Raw genomic sequence first — 21289 nt, forward strand, 5'->3', positions numbered from 1 at the left:
CTGGGACTGCACCTTGCCTCAACTGACCCCCGAGGAGCCCAGTGTGAGGTGCTGCCCCACCACGTAGAAATGAAGCAACCAAGGCCCAGAGGGAAGCACCTGCCACAGGTCCCGGCACAGGCACCACCTGGGGTGGGCGGCCTCCTCCTCAAAGCTCGCGGGACCAGGTCCTTGTCCGGTCACGGTGTTTTTCTTTGCAAAAGGAACTCTTCACCTGTCACTGGAAGCTGCCTTTTCCTGAACGCTCACCTCCCTGCCCCTGCGCAGTTTCCCAGAACCACCCCTGACACAGTCAGGACCCTGCGCAGTTTCCCAGAACCACCCCTGACAGAGTCAGGACCCTGGCTGTGACTCAGATCTGTCCCTCCAGACCCTGGCCATTAGGGGTACCCTCCTGGCCATTTTATCACTCCAGGTTTCTCAGCCCAGGCCCTGCTGGCATTTGGGGCTGAGCAATCCTCTATGGGATGGCAGGCAGCACCCCTGGTCTCCGTCCACTTGAGGCCATCAGCCCCTCCCCGTCAGTGCTGACAACCAAAAGTGACTCAGACACTGCCAAATGTGCCACAGCATCTGTGGGAAGAGGAAGTTGCCCCCGTTAGAACCTTGCACTCCACGTGATCGAGCCGGTTTCACCACAGGCCTGCGACTCACCCTGCCTAGGCTGCAGCCACTCTCCCTGTGGTGCTGGCCTGTGCCAGGCCGAGGAGCAGTTGGCTCTGTACGAGGCCAACAGCAGTGACCCAGGCAGGTCAGGTCCCTCCCTGGCTGGACAGGTACCCCCTCCCTGGGGGTCAAGGGAGCGCATATCCCAGGCCAGAGCCTCACAGGCAAGTCCACACAGAGCTCCAGCAGATCCCACAGGGCAGGACACTGAGGCCAGGCTGACACCTCCAGGCACTAGCCACAGCCACCGACACCCTCAGAGGCTTCCATGCCCAGAAAGCAGGACCAAGGGCCATGCCCCTTGGGATCCAGCAGGAGTGACACTGAGTGGATGGGAGGGGGACGCTTGTGGCCAGCATGCCTGGCCTGAGTGTCAGGGTCAGACTCAGCTATGGTGAACCACTGGCCACTGCTCTGTCTCAAGACAGAGGCACCTCCTTCTGGACGCCGGCTGTCCTGTCTGAGGCCTCCGTCCCTCTCTGACAATTGTGGCTGCCTTTCTTTGGTGCCTCCGGTGCCAGCCCCAGGGCCACCCATCTCCAAAGCAGACACTGCCCCCTCAGGCTCCCTGGAGCCCCTCCTAGGCTCACACTCAGCTTCCCAGGGAAAATGGATCCCCCACTCTGCGGACCAGGACCTGAGTTGCAGCCTAACGACCACCCCGTGACAAACAAGGCTGAGAGAGTGAGCCCCTGCTGGGCCAGCCTAGGAGAGGTGGAGCAAGGAATGAGGAGACAGGGAGGCAGAGACAGGAAAGAAGGTGAAGTGTGCAAGGGCATTGACGGCACCAGCACCAGTGAGGCAGAGACGAGGACGGAGAGACGGGGTGAGTGGCCGTCGTGTGTGAGAAGGTCGAGGGAGAAGCAGAGCCGGGAGGTCAACCATGAGACATTGTCTCCAGCTCCTCAGGGTCCTGCAGGGTGTTCCGCCACAACGGTTCTCAAAGTGGGGTCCCCAGACCAGCAACACGGGATCCCCCGGCAGCCTGTGAGAATGCACATTCTCAGGCCCCAGCCCAGTTCCACTGCCTCTGACACCGTGGGCTAGGGCTGGAATCCAGGCTTACCATCCCTCAGGGGACTGTGATGCTCAGGTGAGTTTGAGAACCAAAGACACTTCTCCTAGGCCTTCACTTCCCACCTCAGCTACAGGGGGACCCACACTCACACTGCTCGTCATAGCCCTCACCCTCGTCTGTACCATGAACGCTGCAGTTCTCCCTCCAGATCCTCCTTGGCCCCAGCCCTGTCCCTATCATGGCCCTTGGCTGAGGCAGAGCTCACCACCGGCTGCTGGACTTGCCCTGACCCCACAGACCCACTCTCTGACTCAAGGTCCTGAAACAGCCCAACTGTCATCCTCCACAAAAAACCTTTCCTTACATTTCTCTGCAAAGGGGACGGTATCAGCAGGCAGAAGGTCTCCTTTTTAAAGTCCAGTGCCAAAACCTAAATACGCAATTAAATCAAAGTGAAAACAAAAACCCACCTGCCTGGAGTGTGAGGCTCCCCGACTGCTGCTCAGAGTCTGTAAGGCCTGCTGCAGGCCGCACCCACCCCCACCTCTGGATACCCCCACACGCAGCAGCTCATGCTCCCTCAAGCTGAGTCCCGCAGCCTCCAGACTCCTGTGCTCCAGCCACCTGCAGAATGTTCTCCATCTGCACTCAACTCTGAGAATGCATCTCTCATGTCCATGGCCCCCAGTCCTCCTGGAGGGATCCACGTGGTGGCCATGGGGAAAAGGAGGGCCACGCACTGACCACCCTCTGCCCCAGCCCCACAGAAGGATACAGTTTCCGAACAGCGTCAGGACAATGAAGTAAAAGGACGAGAACATGCCTTTGCTGACGCCGCCTTGCGATTCGATCCCGTGATACATCACTGCATTCCAGTCCTCTCCTGTCAGGATCTGCCAGGATGGAGAGAACACAGGGCAAGCCCCCGTGGCTACCTTCCCCATACACATGCACCCTCACCCACACAAGTGCATGTGCACCGTCACGTCCACACACACCGCCACGTCCACACACGCACATCCAGGCCTTTACATGCTGCTGCTTCCGAAGGTCTGGGCATCCCAGGGTCCTCCAGAAAAGCTTCCAGAAGGACGTGGCTGCAGAACTCGGTCTTAAAAGATTAACATGCTCTAGGGTTTCAGTCAGAAATGAAAAGGGAGCTCCCAACAGGACAAGGAGGTGGGCAGAGCTGAGGGCAGCAGTGAGCTCAGGCATGGAGGGACGAAGCAGCGCCATCCACGTCACTGTGCCGTCAAGAAAGCCGAGGTTCAAAGGGGACTGGGCTGCACACAGCCACCCAGCAGAAGCAGAGCCTTATGCTCTCAGTTCCTGCCACTCCAGTTGGTGGGTCCAGCCTCACAGCCTGGCTAAATGCAACCCTTGTCCTAGTAGCAAACTCATGTCTCTTTTCTACTTTTATGTTTGGAAACATACAAGAAAATAATAAATACTCGTGTGTCCCCCACCCAAAATGGAAATTCTGCCCCATGTGCAATGATCCCCCTCCCCATGACCAACTCCAATCAACGATCTGACACAGATCCAAGTCTTTTTTCTTTTGTCACTTTCTATTTGTTATTTGTGGGTGTTTTTAAATTTTTTTTTTTTTTTTTTTGAGACGGAGTCTCGCTCTGTTGCCCAGGCTGGAGTGCAGTGGCGTGATCTCAGCTCACTGCAAACTCCGCCTCCTGGGTTTACGCCATTCTCTTGCCTCAGCCTCCTGAGTAATGAGACTACAGGCGCCGCCTCCACACCCGGCTAATTTTTTGTATTTTTAGTAGAGACGGGGTTTCACCGTGTTAGCCAGGATGGTCTGGATCTCCTGACTTCATGATCCACCTGCCTCAGCCTCCCAAAGTGCTGCGATTACAGGCGTGAGTCACCATGCCCGGCTGTTTTTTTTGTTTTTTTTGTTTTTTTTTTTTACCAATACCTAATATTTGTACATATTTTAGGGTAATTATGGTATTTTGATACATGCATACAATGTGTAATGATCAAATAGGGTATTCAGCATATCCATCACCTCAAACATTTAGCATTGTGTTGGGAACATCTTAAACCTTTTCTTCTGATTATTTTGAAATAGACAATATATTGTTGTTAGTTATAGTCACCCTACCATTCTATCAAACACTAGGACTCGCTGCTTCTGTCTAACTCTGTTTGTACCCCTTAACCAGCCTCTCTTCATGCCCCTTCCCACAGCCTTCCCACCTTCTGGTAGCCATCATTCTAACCTCTACCTCCAAATCAGCTGTTTTGCTCTCACATCTGAGGGGGAACATGTGAAGTTTGTCTTTCTGTGCCTGGCTTATTTCACTTAATGACCTCCACTTCTATCCACGTTGCTGCAAATGACAGGATTTCATTCTTTCTGTGGCTGAACAGTATTCTGTCATACATATACACCATATTTTCTGTATCATCTGTTGACAAGCACTTAGGCTGATCCCGTATCTTTGCTACTGTGAATAGTGCTGGCATGAGCATGAGGAGGAAGGCACCACCTCCATGTTCCATCTTCCTTTCCTTTGGATAAACACCCAGCAGTGGGATTTTTGTACTATGGCTCCTCTTGAGGAGCCTCCATACTGTTTCCCAGAGTGGCAGGACTAATTTACATTCCCATCGACAGTGTGAGAGAGCTCCCTTCTCTCCATATCCTTGCAGCATTTATTATTTTTTGTCTTTGATAACAGCCACCCCAAATGGGTGAGACGCTACCTCACTGTGGTTTGGATTTGTCTTTGCCTGATGACTAGTGATGCTGAGTATTTTTTCATACATCTGTTGGCCATTTGTATGTCTTCTTTTGCGAAATGTCTATTCACAGCCTTTGCCCACTTTTAAATGTGATTATTTGGTTTTTTTTGCTGTTGAGTTGTTTGAGTTCCTTGTATATTGTGGATGGTAATCCCTTGTTGGATGAATGGATCCAAGTCTTTAGGGTTCCACTACACATCACACACATACACATATGTATAAACAGAATACCGCATATGTGCTAAACATGCACAGGAAGGTACAAGACTACACGTCATTCTTCAACTTGCTGTTTTCATTCAACAATACAGCTTTGAGGTTTCTCCATTCTTTTTTTTTTTTTTTTTGAGACAGGGTCTTGTTCTGTTTCCCAGGCTGGGGTGCAGTGGTGTGATCTCAGCTCACTGCAACCTCTGCTTTCCAGGCTCAATCAATCCTCACACCTCAGCCTCCTGAGTAGCTGGGTCCACAGGCAGGTGCCACCATGCCCAGCTAATTTTTTGTATGTTTTAGTAGAGATGGGATTTTGCCATGTTGCCCAGGCTGGTCTTGAACCCCTGCGCTCAAGCAATCAGCCCCCTTCAGCCTCCCACAGTGCTGAAATTACAGGCGTGAGCCACCGCACTCAGCTCTCCATGTTGATACATATAAACATACTTATTTGTGTAAACCATCGCACAGTTTTCCATTACCCATTTTCCTTCTCACAGGTACTTTTAGTGGCTTCCCGATATGTTTATATGTTATATATGTCACCCTGTGCATATGTGAAGCTTCTCTAGAGCTGAAGCTGCCAGATATGTAGGCTATGCATACCTTCGCCAGCTTCACTAGATGTTTCCAGAATGGTTATCCCAAATTGTATTCCTGCCAGCAGCAGAGGATGGTTCTTCATCAACAACCTCACACCACCCATGGCACTGTCACACCCTTTGATAGTTCCCAATCTGATAAAGATGAAAGGGCTTAAAAGCATTGGCCAGGCATGGTGGCTCACGTCTGTAGTCCCAGCGCTTTGGGAGGCCAAGGTGGGAGAATCACTTGACCCCAGGAGTTCGACACCAGCCTGGGCGACATAGTGGGACCCCATCTCTACAAAAAAAAAGAAAGGCAAGTCAGTGACTTTGAACATTTCTCCTGCCCAAGGACCCTTAGATCTCTTCTGTGCCCTGCCTTTCAACCCCCCTGGCTCCTATTTCTGATGACTCATCTTTTTCTTACTGACTTTTGAGACTTCCTAATGTATTCTTGTATACACTAATACTCAATCTGCATTATCTATTGTAAATATCTTTCGTCTCCTGTTTGCTTTTATTTTTGTAATTTAAAAAGTTTAACGTAATCAAATATCAGTCTTATCAGTCTGCTCCTTTATGTTTTCTGCTTTTTACATCTTAAGAAATTTGTCTCCATCCAAGGTCATAAAGATATTTTCACTACACACACACACAGCCAGGAGAGATGGCTCAAACCTGTAATCGCAACACTTTGGAGATAGAGACCAGCCTGAGCAACATAGCGAGACCCTGTTTCAAAAATTTTTTTTTAATGAGCCAGGTGTGGTAGTGCGCACGTGTAGTCCCAGCTACTCAGAAGGCGAGGCAGGAGGATCACTTGAGCCAATTGTGTGAGCTATGATCATGACACTGCACTCCAGCCTTAGCAATAGAGCAAGACCCCATCTCCATTTAAAAAAAGAAATTCGGAGATGGGGTCTTGCTCTATTGTCAAGGCTGGAGTGCAGTGCCACAATCACAAGACCCCATCTCCATTAAAAAAAGAAACTCGGGCCAGGCACAGTGGCTCACATTTGTAATCCCAGCACTTTGGGAGGCCAAGGCGGATGGATCACAAGTTCAAGACCAGCCTGGCCAACACAGTGAAACCCCGTCTACTAAAAATACAAAAATTAGCTGGGCGTGGTGGCAGGTGCCTGTAATCCCAGATACTCGAGAGGCTGAAGCAGGAAAATCGCTTGAACCTAGCAGGCGGAGGTTACGGTGAGCCAAGATCACACCGTAGATCAAGATCAAGATCTTGGGCACCGTAGTGCCCAAGATCACTCCAGCCTGGGCAACAGAGCTAGATTCCATTTCAAAAAAAAAAAAGACAAGAAAAGAAAAGAAATTCCTCTCCATCCAAGATCATAAAGATATTTTCATAATATATATATATTTTTTATTTATTTTCTTCTAAAGACTGGGTCTTGCTCTGTTGCCCAGGCTGCAGTGGCACAATCCTAGCTCATTGTAACCTCAAATTCCTGGCCTCAAGTAATTTTCCTGTCTCAGCCTCTCAAGTAGCTTGGACTACAGGGGTGCACCATCAGCTATTTTTTTTTTTTTTTTTTTTTGGAGGTGGGCTCTCATAATGTTGCCCAGGCTGATCTCGAACTTATATCCTCAAGCGATACTCCCACCTCAGCCTCCCAAAGCACTGGGATTATAGGCGTGAGCCACTATGTCTGGCCTCTTACTCTTTAAATCATTTTCAAGCTTGATATTTTACATTTAGGTTTCTAATCCAACTGAAGTTTTGTGTATGCATGGAGATGATGGTCCAATTTTTTTCATATGGAAAGCCAATTTTCCCAGACCCAAATTTTTGAATAGTCCATCCTTCCTCCATTGATTTCCAATGACATCTTTCTCATATAACCAACTTTCTATATATGTTTGGAATGTTTCCGGGTTCTCTGGTCTGTTCTTTTGATATTTCATTTTTTTGCATACCACACTATTTTCATTACCGTAGCTTTATAAAAAGTCATGATATATGGTAGGACAAATTTCTTCTTCCTGAATTGTCTTTTCTTGGACTTTTACTCTTCCATATAATCAATATGCTGAATTCCAAGAGCAGTACCATTGGAATTTGGATCAGGATTGCATCAATTCATAAATTAAATTGGGGAGAACTGACACCTTCATCATTTTAAGACTTCCCACTTATAAACATATCTGTGCGAGCATTCAGCTCCTTAGGGCCTTGAATGACATTTCCTAATTACTGCAACAAAAGTCTTGCATAATTTTAGTTAGATTTATTTCTAGGTACCTGGAAGTTTTGTTACTACTGTGAATGAGACTTTTCTTTTAAATTGAATTTTCTAATTGAATAATGTTATTATATAGAAAAGCTATATTTTTGTACATTTATTCTGTGTTCAGCAACACTGATGAATTTTCTTATTATATTTAATGTATTATCTGGGATTTTCTATAGCAAATAATCACATCATTTGCAAATAATAGTATTTTTCTATTCCTTTCTGGTCATTTTACTTCTTTTTTCTTACTACATTAGCTTCAACTGCTTGAATACTAGGCATCCTTATTTTTCTTTTAACAATACTTCTAATCTTTTACTATTATCTACAATCCTTGCTATGGTCTCTTTTAAATAACAGCTTTATTGGGATATAATTCACCCATTTAAGGTGTGTAATTCAATAGTTTTTAGTATATTCACAAATATGTGTCACCATTATCACAGTCCATTTTAGAACATTTTCATCCCCTCAAAAAAAGGAACTCATACCCATTAGCTATCACCCATTCTGGTTGTAGGTTTTTTGTAGACACTCTTTAGCAGATTTTTTAAACTCCTGTCAATTCTTAGTATGACTTTTTTTTATCGTGAATGAAAGTTGACTTTTATCAATGTTTCAAGTTTCTGCATCTATGACACACGTTCTCTTTTAACTTGTAGAGATTAGGAATTATACTGACAATTTCTTGTATTACTTGTATTTCTTGTATTACTAGAACGAACACAGTTTAGCTATGAGGTTCTTTTTAAATATATTCAGCTGATTTGATTTTTATATAGATTTTAGATTATTTGCAGATATTTGTGATGCTGATTAAAAAAACACCAAAATAACAAGACTGTAAAAAGCATGTTTTTAAGGAGACACATGAAGTAGATAATTATATAGCAAGACCAAGGGGAAAAAAAAGCACAAATAAAAATTATAACACAAAAGGGGGGTCATAACATAGGAAAAAGAGATTTTTTAAATTACAGAAGAATATTATGGCAGCTTTATGCCATGAGATTTGAATGAATCTACTTTCACTGGGCAGACATTAGCGTGCCTGCCGTGTTGGGCGATATTCAGGTGCTTAGGATGGTCAGTGGATAAAACAGACCCTGCCCCATGGAGCTTGCGTTCTGATCTGCATTTTATCTTAAATTGTCCTTGCATGGCTTTGGTGTCACGGTTATACTAGCCTCATGAAATGATTTCTTCCCTTCTCTGAAATTGTTTAAGTCAAATAGTTATTATTTCTTCTTGAAAGGCTTGGTGAAACTCGCCTTACAACTGACTGGGCCCCAAGCAGGAGGCAGAAAGATAGGAAGAAAATTTTGACTATCGGTTAAATTTCTTTTATAGTTATGAAATGTCCAGGTTTTCAAAATGTCTTCTTGAGCTAATTTAATCAACTTAATATCTTCCTATAAAAACGCATGTTTTGGCCAGGCGCGGTGGTTCACGCCTGTAATCCCAGCACTTTGGGAGGCCAAGGTAGGCCAATCACAAGGTCAGGAGATCAAGACCATCCTGGCTAACACAGTGAAATTCCATCTCTACTAAAAATACAAAAAAATTAGCCAGGCATGGTGGCAGGCACCTGTAGTCCCAGCTACTCGGGAGGCTGAGGCAGGAGAATGGCGTGAACGCGGGAGGTGGAGTTTGCAGTGAGCCGAGATCGCGCCACTGCTCTCCAGCCTGGGCGACAGAGCAAGACTCCGTCTCAAAAAAAAAAAAAAAAAAAAAAAAGCATGATGTTTCATCTACGCTTTCCAATCTTATGGCATAAAGCTGCCATAATATTCTTTTGGAATTAAAAAAAAAAAAATCTCCTTTTCCTATAGTTACAACTCCCTTTTGGGTTTCATTTTTTATTTGTGCTTTTTTTCTTTGGTCAGTCACTTCATTCAATTATCTATTTCATAAGTCTCCTTAAGAACATGCTTGTTACCTTGGTGTTTCAGTGATCTGCATAACAAATGTCTACTCTTAGCATCATCTGTTTTCAATTTTTCTTTGGTTTATTATTCCTTCTTCTGGATTCTTCATATGAGTACTTGTTAAGCCAGGTTCTGTGGTTCATGCCTGCATTACCAGCACTTTGGGAGGCTGAGATGGGAGGATAGCTTGAGCCCACTGAGTTTGAGACCAACCTGGGCAACATATGAGACCATGTCTCTACAAAAAATAGAAAGAATTAGCTGGGCATGGTGGTATGTGCCTATAGTCCCAGCTACTTGGGAGACTGAGGTGGGAGGACCACTTGAACCCAGTTCAGGGCTGCAGTGCCTGGGTGACACAGCAAGACGCTTTTTTTTTTCTTAAGAGTACTTGTTTATTTTTTAACCTTTTTTTCCTGATAGCTGCATTAAGATTACAAGTTTTCCTTTAAGTATTGTTTCAGATTTCCCCTCACAAGTTGTGATACTGTTCAGTTCTAAATAATCTGTAATAGCCATCATGATTTCTGATTTCCTCTTTACTCCCAAATCCTTCAACTTACAAATATGAGAAAGATATTAAATGACTTTTTATTAACGGTGCCTGTTTATCTAAATGATATCAAAGTTGTGCTCTGCAGGATAGCAATTTTTTTTCTTTTTTTTTTTTTTTTTTTTTTTGTTGGGGTTTCACTCTGTAACCCAAGCTGGAGTACAGTAGCATGATCTTGGCTCACCGCAACCTCCACCTCCCAGGTTCAAGTGATTCTCCTGCCTCAACCTCCAGAGTAGCTGGGATTACAGGCACCCACCACCACACCTGGCTAAATTTTGTATTTTTAGTAGATATGGGGTCTCACCATTTTCGTTTCACCACGCCAGGCTGGTCTCGAACTCCGGACCTCAGGTGATCTGCCCACTTCGGCCTCCCAAAGTGCTGGGATTACAGGTGTGAGGTACTGCGCCCAGCTGGACAGTAATTAATACTTGTTGAGGTTTCTTGAGTGACCTAACAAACGGTCAACGTCTGCAAATGTTCCTTGTGCCCCAAATAATGAATATTCTATTCGCTATCTGTTGGGTACAGTTCTGTATGTGACAACTGGTTCATGTTTTTAGATCCTTTCTAATCTTTTGTTAGTTTCATCCTTCAGTTTGACAGAGACATGTTATAAATCTCTTATAAGATGGTAAAGTTTTTATTTCTCCTTGTAATTCTGTCTGTTTTTGGTCAATGTTCTGAGGCCAGGTTGTTAGGTCCTGCAAGTTCATGCCCTGCAGTGTGTTCCTTCTGGCGGCGTCCTCTGTTCATCATGTAATATGCCCCTCTATTCTCATCTATCCTCTTTTTACCTCTTCTGGCTGACATTAATACATCAGCTTTCTTTTGTTTTGTTTTGTTTCTTGAGACGGCGGAGTCTCGCTCTGTCGCCCAGGCTGGAGTGTAGTGGCGTGATCTCAGCTCACTGCCTCCCAGGTTCAGGCGATTCTCCCACCTCAGCACCACCACACCCAGCTAATTTTTCATATTTTTAGTAAAGACAGTGTTTCACCATGTAGGCCAGCGGGTCTCAAACTCCTGACCTCAAGTGATCCGCCCACCTTGGCCTCCCAAAGTGCTGGGATTACAGGCATGAGCGACTATGCCCGGCCTACACTGGCTTTCTTTTGGTCAATGTTTAATTAGTTCATCTTTTCATATCCCCTTATTTTTTAATTGCACAATATTTTAAACACTCCAAAAGATGCAATGAATAATTTAACTAACCTCTGTGTATCCACTACCCAGCTTAAGGAATAAAACATCAAAATGTGGCCAGAACTCCCCAGTCTCATTCCTCTTCCTCTCCCCACCTCCCAGCAACTCCCACCCCACCACCAGGAAAACCATGTCCTGAATTTGGTGCTCATCATTCCTGTGCAAGCATTTATATGTTTATTACATCCATATCATAAACAGCATATGATACTGTTTTGCACATCGTTCATCCTTAAATAGTATCATACGCTATAAACACACTTAGTTCTAGGGCACTCATTTTCCCTTCTGCACAAACTGATCACATTTCTCTTATCCATTTTCCTGATGGTGAACATGCAGGTGATTTTCAGGTTTTTGTTATTACAAATAATGCTGCTAGAATGGCTTTACATGTTTCCTTGTGCACTTGGGCAAGAAACTTTCCAGGGCATGTATCTGGCAGGAACTGCTTGTGCCAATTCCAGTGGACGGGATATAATGAATTACTCTTCAAAGTGGCTCTACCAACCCACCAACAGCATAAAGAAACCCTAATTTCTCCACTTCGCTAAATCTTGTTAGATTTCTTAATTTTGGCTAAACTGACAGGTGGAAACAGTTGTTTCATTGAGGGTTTAATTTGCATTTCCCTGACTGCAGTAAAATTGATCATAGTTTCTTCTCCTGTGGGTTACTTGTTTTTATCCTTTGTTCTTTCATACTATATTATTTGTCTTTTAATCTATCTAGAATTGATTTTCATACTTAGTACCAGATAGGAATCCAATTTCATGTTTTTCTATATAGATACCATCTGCAATGACAGCACCTGAGTTTTCTGTGTATATTTCATTTGTAAATAATGACATTTTTCTTTCTTGTCAATCCTGAGAATTTTTATTTCATTTTTTCTTGTTCTACTGTGCTAAGACCCCTGATATTAACGTAATCTGCTAAGTGTTTTTATTTGGAAGGAGTGTTAGGTCTTACTTTAAAAAAAAAAAATTATCACGGACATTTGAAGCATACACAGAGTGGAGTACAATGAGCCCTACGTGCCCATCCCACCCAGTTTCAGTCATCAGCAACGTCTGCAATCTCATCTCCGCTCCTCTCACCTCTGGCTGACTGTGCTTGTGCTAGAGTTCCAATGCTTTCTCTGATCGTACAGGGTTTGTATCCACCTTAATCTGTTAGTGTGACAAATTACATTCATAGGTTTTCTAATGTTGAATTATCTTGCATTTCTAGGAAAAGTTATAGTCAACTATAAAAATAATTTTTAAGAATATCTAGATTTGATTAGTGATGGTTTCCCCCGGATGCTTTGCTTCTGGGTTTGTAGAAATGATCTCCATTTCTCTTTTCTGATAGTGTCCTTGTTTAGTTTTTTTCATTATCAAGGTTATTCTAGTTTCATACAATGAGTGGTGAGTTATCCCTTTTTATAATCTGTGGAGGAGTCTGTAGAAAATTGGAATAACTTCTTAAATAGCAGAATTCACACATCATACTATCTGAATTTGGTAACTTGAGTAAGAGATTTTTAATTATTAAATTTTTAAAAAATTTATTTCAATAGATTTTGGGAGAACAGGTGGTGTTTGGTTATATGACTAAGTTCTTTAGTGATGATCTCTGAAATTTTGGTGCACCCATCACCCAAGCAGCATACACCGCAGTTTTTTTATTCCTCGTCCCCCTCCCACCCTTTCCCCCAAGTCCCTAAAGTCCATTGTATCATTCTCATGCCTTTGCATCCTCATAACTCTGCTCCCGCTTATGAGTGAGAACATACAATGTTTGGGTTTCCATTCCTGACTTACTTCACTTACAACAGTAGTTTCTGATTCCATCCAGGTTGTTGCAAATGCCATTATTTCACTCTTTTTTATTGCTGGGTAGTATTCTATACTATATTGGTATACACTACATTTTCCACTCATTGACCAATAGGCATCTGGGTTGGTTCTGTATTTTTGCAATGCCAAATTGTGCCGCTATAAACATGCATATGCAAGTATTCTTTTTCATATAATGATTTCTTTTCCTCTGAGTAAATATCTAGAAGTGGGATTGCTGATCAAATGGTAGATATAGTTTTAGTTCTTTAAGGAATCTCCACATTGTTTTCCATAGTGGTTGTATTAATTTACATTCTCACCAAGAGTGTAAAACTGTTCCCTTTTCACCACATCCACACCAATATCTATTATTTTTCGATTTCTTTATTACGGGCATTCTTGCAGGAGTGAGGTGGCATCTCACTGTGGTTTTTATTTGCATTCCCCTGATCATTAATGATGTTAAGCATTTTTCCATATGTTTTTGTGTATCTTCTTTTGAGAATTCTCTATTCATGTCCTTAGCCCACTTTTTAATGAGATTGTTTTTTTCTTGCTAATTTGAGTTCTTGGTAGATTCTGGATGTTAGTCCTTTGTCAGATGTACAGATTGTGAAAATTTTCTCCCACTTTGTGGGTTGCCTGTTTATTTCTTTTGCTGTACAGAAGCATTTTAGTTTAATTCAGTCTCATCTATTTATCTTTGTTTTTGTTGCATCTGCTTTCAGGTTCTTTGTCAAGAAGTCTTTGCCTAGCCAAAGTCTAGAAGGATTTTTTTCTGATGTTATCTTTATAATTGTTATGGTTTCGGCTCTTAGATTAAGTCTTTGACCTATCTTGAGTTGATTTTTGTATAAGGTGAGAGATGAGGATCCAGTTTCATTCTCCTACATGTGGCTTGCCAATTATTGCAGCACCATTTGTTGAATAGGGTGTCCTTTCCCCACTTTATGTTTTTGTTTGCTTTGTCGAAGATCAGTTGGCTGTAAGTATTTGGATTGATTTCTGGGTTCTCTATTCTGTTCCATTGGTCTATCTACCTATTTTTATACCAGTACCAAGGTGTTTTGGTGACTATGACCTTATATCGTAGTTTGAAGTTGGGTAATGTGATGCCTCTAGCTTTGTTCTTTTTGCTTAGTCTTGCTTTTTTTGTTTTTGTTTTTGTTTTTTTTTTTTTGAGATGGAGTCTCACTCTTGTCATGGGTGACTGGAGTGCAATGGATGGTGCAATCTTGGCTCGCTGCAACTTCCGCCTCCTGAGTTTAAATGATTCTTCTGCCTCAGTCTCCCAAGTAGCTGGGATTACAGGCACAAGCCACCACATCCGGCTAATTTGTGTATTTTTTAAAATAGGGATGGGGTTTCACCATGTTGGTCAGGCTGGTCTCAAACTCCTGACCTCAGGTAATCTGCCTGCCTTGGCCTCCCAAAGCGCTGGGATTACAGGCATGAGCCACTGCACCTGGCCTTTTGTGCTTAGTCTTGCTTTGGCTATGCAGGCTCTTTGTTGGTTCCATCTGAATTTTAGGATTGTTTTTTCTAGTTCTGTGAAGAATGATGGTAGTATTTTGACGGGAATTGCATTGAATTTGTAGATTGCTTTTGGCAGTATGGTCATTTTCACAATATTGATTCTACCCATACATGAGCATGGGATGTGTTTCCATTTGTTTGTGTTGTCTATGATTTCTTTCAGCAGTATTTTGTTATCTTCCTTGTAGAGGTCTTTCATCTCCTTGGTTAGCAATATTCCTAAGTATTTATTTTATTTTTTGCAGCTCCTGTAAACGGGGTTGAGTTCTCTATTTGATTCTCAGCTTGATCGCTGTTAATGTATAAAAGAGCAAAAGAGTTACTGATTTGTGTACATTAATTTTGTATCCTGAAACCTTGCTGAATTATTTTATCAGTTCTAGGAGCTTTTTGGAAAAGTCTTTGGGGTTTTCAACATAAATAATCCTATCATCGGCAAACAAACAGCGACAGTTTGACTTCCTATTTACCGACTTGGATGCCCTTTCTTTCTTTCTCTTGTCTGATTGCTCCGGCTAGGACTTCCAGTACTATGCTGAAGAGGAGTGGTGAGAGTGGGCATCCTTGTCTTATTCCAGTTCTTGGGGGAATGCTTTCAAACTTTTCCGGGTTCAGTATTATGTTGGCTGTGGGTTTGTCACAGGTGGCTTTTATTACATTAAGGTATGTCTTGTGTATGCTGATTTTGCTGAGGGCTTAATCATAAAGCGATGCTGCATTTTGCTGAATGCTTTTTCCGCATCTATTGAGATGATCACGTGATTTTGGTTTTTAATTCTGTTTATGTGGTGTTATCACATTTATTGACTTACATATGTTTAACCATCCCTGCATTCCTGGTATGAAACCCACATGATCACGGTGGATTATCTTTTTGATATGCTGTCAGATTCGGTTAGCTAGTATTTTGTTGAGGATTTCTGCATCTATGTTCATCACGGATACTGGTCTGTAGTTTTCTTTTTTGGTTATGTCCTTCCCTGGTTTTGGTAGTAGGGTGATATTGACTCATAGAATGAGTTAGGGAGAATTCCCTCTTTCTCTACCTCGTGGAATAGTGTCGATAGGATTGGTACCAATTCTTCTTTGCATGTCTGATAGAATTCTGGTGTGAATCCATCTGGTCCTGGACTTTATTTTTTTCTTAATTTTTTTATTACCATTTCAATCTCACTACTCATTATTGGTCTGTTCAGGGTATCTAATTCTCCCTGATTTAAGTTAGGATGGTTGTATCTTTTCAGGAGTTTATCCATCTCCTCTAGGTTTTCTAGTTTATGTGCATAAAGGTGTTCATAGTAGCTTTGAATAATCTTTTGTATTTCTGTGTTATCAGTAGTAATATCTCCCATTTCATTTCTAATTGAGCTCATATTTGGATCTTCTTATTTTATTGGTTAATCTCGCTAATGGTCTATCAATTTTATTTACCTTTTCAAAGAATCAGCTTTTTGTTCAATTTATCTTTTGTAATTTTTTTGTTTCAATTTCACTTAGTTCTGCTCTGATTTTCATTACTTCTCTTCTTCTGGTGGGTTTGAGTTTGGATTGTTCTTGTTTCTTCAGTTGTGTGAGACATGACCTTAGACTGTCTATTTGTGCTCTTTCAGTCTTTCCGACGTAGGCATTTAAGGCTATGAACTTTCCTCTTAGCACTGCCTTTGCTGTATCCCAGAGGTTTTGATAGGTTGTGTCACTATTATCGTTCAGTTCAAAGATTTTTTTAAATTTCCATCTTGATTTCATTGTTGACCCAATAATCAAACAGGAGCAGGTTGTTTAATTTCCATGTATTTGCATGGTTTTGTGGATGCCTTTGGAGTTGATTTCCAATTCTATTCCACTGTGGTCTGAGAGAGTACTTGATATCGTTTAGATTTTTTAAAATTTCCTAAGACTTGTTTTGTGGCCTATCATATGGTCCATCTTGGAGAATGTTCCATGTACTGATGAATAGAATGCATATTCTGCAGTTGTTGGGTAGAATGCTCTGTTAAGTCCATTTGTTGTAGGGTATAGTTTAAGTTCATTCCTTCTCTGTTGACTGTCTTGATGACCTGTCTAGTGCTGTCAGTGGAGTACCAAAGTCCCCCACTATTACTGTGTTGCTGTCTACCTCATTTCCTAGATCTAGTAGTAATTGTTTTATAAATGTTAGAGCTTCAGTGTTAGGTGCATATCTATTGAGGATTATGATATTTTCCTGTTGGACAAGGCTTTTTATCATTATATAATGTCCCTCTTAGTCTTTTTTAACTGCTGTTGCTTTAAAGTCTGTTTTGTCTGATGAAAGAATGGCTATTCCTGCTTGCTTTAGTCTTCATTTGCACATGAAATATTTTTCCACCCCTTTACTTTAAGTTTATGTAAGTCCTTATGTGTTAGGTGAGTCTCCTGAAGACAGCAGAAACATGGTTGGTGAATTCTTATCCATTCTGCCATTCTGTATCTTTTAAGTGGAGCATTTAGGTCATTTGCATTCAACATTAATATTGAGATGTGAGATACTATCTTATTCATTGTGCTATTTGTTGCCCAAATACCATGGTGTTTTTTCATTGTTATTGTTATATAGGTCCTGTTGGATTTATGCCTTAAGGAGGTTCTATTTTTGTGTACTTCAAATATATTTTTCTTTTTTTTTTTTTTTTTTTGAGACGGAGTCTCGCTCTGTAGCCCAGGCTGGAGTGCAGTGGCCGGATCTCAGCTCACTGCAAGCTCCACCTCCCGGGTTCATGCCATTCTCCGGCCTCAGCCTCCCGAGTAGCTGGGACTACAGGCGCCCGCCATCTCGCCCGGCTATTTTTTGTATTTCTTAGTAGAGACGGGGTTTCACTGTGTTCGCCAGGATGGTCTCCATCTCCTGACCTCGTGATCCGCCCATCTCGGCCTCCCAAAGTGCTGGGATTACAGGCTTGAGCCACCGCGCCTGGCCCAAATATATTTTTCAAGACTTAGAGCTTCTTTTAGCAGTTCTTATAGTGCTGGCTTGGTAGTGGTGAATTCTCTCAGCATTTGTTTGTCTGTAAAAGACTGTATCATTCCTTCATTTATGAGGTTTAATTTCACTGGACACAAAATTCTTGGCTGAAAAATGTTTTGTTTAAGGAGACTAAAGATAGGACCCTAATCGATCTCTTCTGGCTTGTAGGGTTTCTGTTGAGAAATCTTCTGTTAATTTCATAGGTTTTCCTTTATAGGTTACCTGATGTTTATGCCTCACAGCTCTTAAGATTTTCCTTCATCATGACTTCAGATAATCTGATAACTATGTGCCCAGGTGATGAATTTTTCTGCAATGAATTTTCGCAATGAATATCCCAGGTGTCTTTTGAGTTCTTGTATTTGGATGTTTAAATCTCTAGCAAGGCTAGGGAAGTTTTCCTCAATTACTCACTCAATATGTTTTCCTAACTTTTAGATTTCTCTTCCTCCTCAAGTACACCAATTATTCTTAGGTTTGGACACTTAACTTAGCCCCATACTTCTTGGAGGCTTCATTTTTTGAAATTCTTCTATCTTCGATGGATAGGGTTAATTCAAAAGCCTTTGCTTTGAGCTCTGAGTTCTTTCTTCAGCTTGTTCAATTCTATTGCTGAAACTTTCCAGTGCATTTTGCATTTCTCTAAGTGTGTCCTTGATTTCCAAAAATTGTGATTTTTTTATGCTATTTCACTGAAGAATTTTCCTTTCATAACCTGTATCATGTTTTTGATTTCTTTAAGTTGAATTTCACCTATCTCTAGTACCTCCTTGATTAGCTTAATAATGGACCTTCAGAATTCTTTTTCCTACAATCCAGAGATTTCGTTTTGGGTTTGGATCCATTGCTGGTGAGCTGGTGTGATCCTCTGGGGGTGTTTCAGAACCTTGTTTTGTCATATTACCAGAATTTTTTTCCTGGTTCCTTCTCATTTGGAACCAGAGGGAAGATCTGGGACTCAAGGGCCTCTGTTCATATTCTCTTATCCCATGGGGGTGCTCCCTTGATGTGGTGTTCTCCCCCTACCCCTAGGAATGGGGCTTCCTGACAGCCAAACTGCAATGACTGACTGTTTTTGCTCTTGTGGGTCTACCCACCCAGTGGAGCTACCAGGCTTCAGGCTGGTACTAGGGAGTGTCTGTGAAGGGTCTTGTGATGTGATCCATCTTCAGGTCTTTCAGCTGCAGTTACCAGCACCTGCTCTAGTGGGGGTAGCAGGGGAGTGAAATGGACTCTGTGGGAGTCCTTGGTTGTATTTTTGTTTAGTGTGCTGGTTTTATATTGGCTGGCCTCCAGCCAGGAGGTGGCGCTTTCAAGAGAGCATCAGCCGAGGTACTGTAGAAAGGATGCAAATTTGCCCTAAGGTAGTCTAATTAAGTATTCAGATTTCTCAGGGGTGAGCAGGACCACAGTGCCCTCAGGAGATTATAACCTTTGTCTTTGGCCATCAGGATGGGTAGAGAAAGACCACCAGGTGGGGGCAGGAATAGGGTGTCTGAGCTCCGACTCTCCTTGGGCGGGGCTTGCTGTGGCTGCTGTGAGGGGTGGGGGTGTGGTTCTCAGTACAATGGGGTTATGTTTCCAGGAAGATTAAGGCCGTTAGTCATACAGGTCGCCAGGAAAATGGGAGAAAGCCAGCAGTCACAGGCCTCACCCCACTCCCACGCAGCCCACAGTCCAAAAGGCCGGTCTCACTCCTACCATTCCCACCCCCAACAGCACTGAGTCTATTTCCAGGCAGCCAGTGCCCAGAGCTGAGAGCTTGCCCCAGACCATCAGCCTCCACACTGAGAAAGCAAGCAGACTCAGTTTTTTGACCTCTCGGGGGGTCTGCAGAGGTGATACAGTTCCTTCAAAGGGTCCGTGGATTCTCTTGGCTTTCTTATGTTCCTGTGGTAGTTCTTGGAGCAAAAGTTCATGATGTGAGTCTCCACACGCTGCTCTGTCTGTCTGAGCAGGAGCTACAAGCTAGTCCTGCCTCTTATCTGCCATCTTAATCCAATCCTGATCTAATTATTCAATTTCTGAAATGGTTGCATTTCCTGTTTTTTCTTCGGTTAATTTCTTCTTGGGTAAGTGGAAAAATACATTAGTATTTTTTATTCTAAATCATCCACTTTACTAAATGTATAAGCCTTTGTAGTGCTTTCAAATGATCTGGGTGGGGGGGTGGTAATTCATTCCTATTTGTTTCTGAAAGTATCTTTAGCTCTGCCCTCACACTTAAACCACAGCTCTCTGGATTCAGAATTCTTGGCAAATAGTGACTGTACCCCAATGTTTCCATTACTTCTCCATGACGCTCTGGTATCCGTGCTCGTAAGACGTCGGCCATCAGACTTTTTTTTTTTTTAGGAAATCTGTTTTTCTAGGGCAGCATTTAAGATTTTCTTGAGATCACAATTTGTCTAGGTCTGGAATTATCTGTTTATCTTGCTTGGCCACCTGAGCACACATTCTCCAGGGCTCCCTCAAGAGGGGCACTGGCCTCCCTCTCTTTCGCACCTCACATGGGCACCTCCACTCCAGCCCACCCTCACTTCCTTCTCTCCAGGAAGCCTCATGACCTCATCTCCACGCCCAGCTGGCTCAGTCTCGCAGCATCCTCCAGCTCACCCATGCTGTCTCTGATCATGTCCAGTGTACAGTTCACTCTACTTCTAAAATGTAAATAGCTATATATTTCATTTCTAGGATTTGATTAGGTCTTTTCTTTGTTCTTAGGTGCCTTTTTACATAATTTTGTGTTTAACTGGTTCTCCCTTTACCCCTTGGAGGATGTTAGGCATATTCAGTTTAAAGTCATCTGTGTTTGTTCTGTCATTTCTTTTTCTTTGGGAGTGATTACGCCTTCTGACTGTAGATGCTGCTGGCACTGTCTGGGATGCTGACTGTTCCCAGCCCTCAGTTTGCACATCCACCATGAGCACAGCTGAAGCTGCTTTCTTCCCCCTCACATGCCCTCCCTGCCCTACTCCCAACCTCATTCAGAAGCAGGGGCTCCCACCCTGGGATCTCAGGACCCTGGTCCAGATTCACCTGTGGGAATTACAGGCCTAGCCACCAGTCGGCTCTGCCCTGCAGCCTTCCTGGTCTCCTCCAGCCGAACAAGCCCTCACCCCTCCTCAGCCTCCTCCAAAGGGCCCAGGCACCTCCCCCAGTGCTTAGAGGGGGCTGAGCCACACCTGCACACTTCTGCTGCCATGGTTCTCAGACTCCCAAGCCCATCTGCCGTTCTCAGGCCGTGTGCTGGTGCTGGAGACTCTGCTGTCTCTCACCACTGTATGTTCTATTCCATTTCTATTCCTCAGAGATTTTGTTTTTACTTGTCTAGGTCCTCTTAATTTCTAAGTGTATTTTTTTATCTTATTGCTGTGTTTAGAGCAAGGGGCATGTAATGTCTGAATCAGAGCATTATCTGATCAGAAAAGCCCACTTTCCTCCCAACTTTGACTTCTCTCCCTCATCACACTCAGGTCTTTTCTTGTAACAAACACAGCAAAGCATGGCTGTGGTCATGCGCCGCGCAACCCTCCTGGCATGGAGCCCCTCCCTGCAACAGCTTCTACAGGGCAAAGCCTCAGCCTGGCCCCCCCACACCTGGAGTTTCCTGTCCCACCCCCGCCACCTTTTTGCCACCCCAGACACTCCTCACATTTTGGCTGCTTTGCTGGAAATGCGCTCCTCCCAGTTTCCCTTGCCTGACATTCAGGACTCTACAGGCAGCTCCAGGCCTGTGACCTCCCCATCGTGCGGCT

General features: G+C 43.4%; 1 protein-coding gene across 1 annotated transcript in view; it reads right to left on the reverse strand.

The window, feature by feature from the left end:
• The window catches only part of CACNA1B (calcium voltage-gated channel subunit alpha1 B), a 250674-nt gene that overhangs the window by 112623 nt on the left and 116762 nt on the right, over positions 1–21289 (reverse strand). Inside the window, 1 exon segment of the mRNA XM_025359441.1 lies at positions 2460–2577. Within this exon segment, the coding sequence (XP_025215226.1) occupies positions 2460–2577 (118 nt within the window).

Source organism: Theropithecus gelada, chromosome 15 (assembly GCF_003255815.1).
Source record: "Theropithecus gelada isolate Dixy chromosome 15, Tgel_1.0, whole genome shotgun sequence".
NCBI lineage: Eukaryota > Metazoa > Chordata > Mammalia > Primates > Cercopithecidae > Theropithecus > Theropithecus gelada.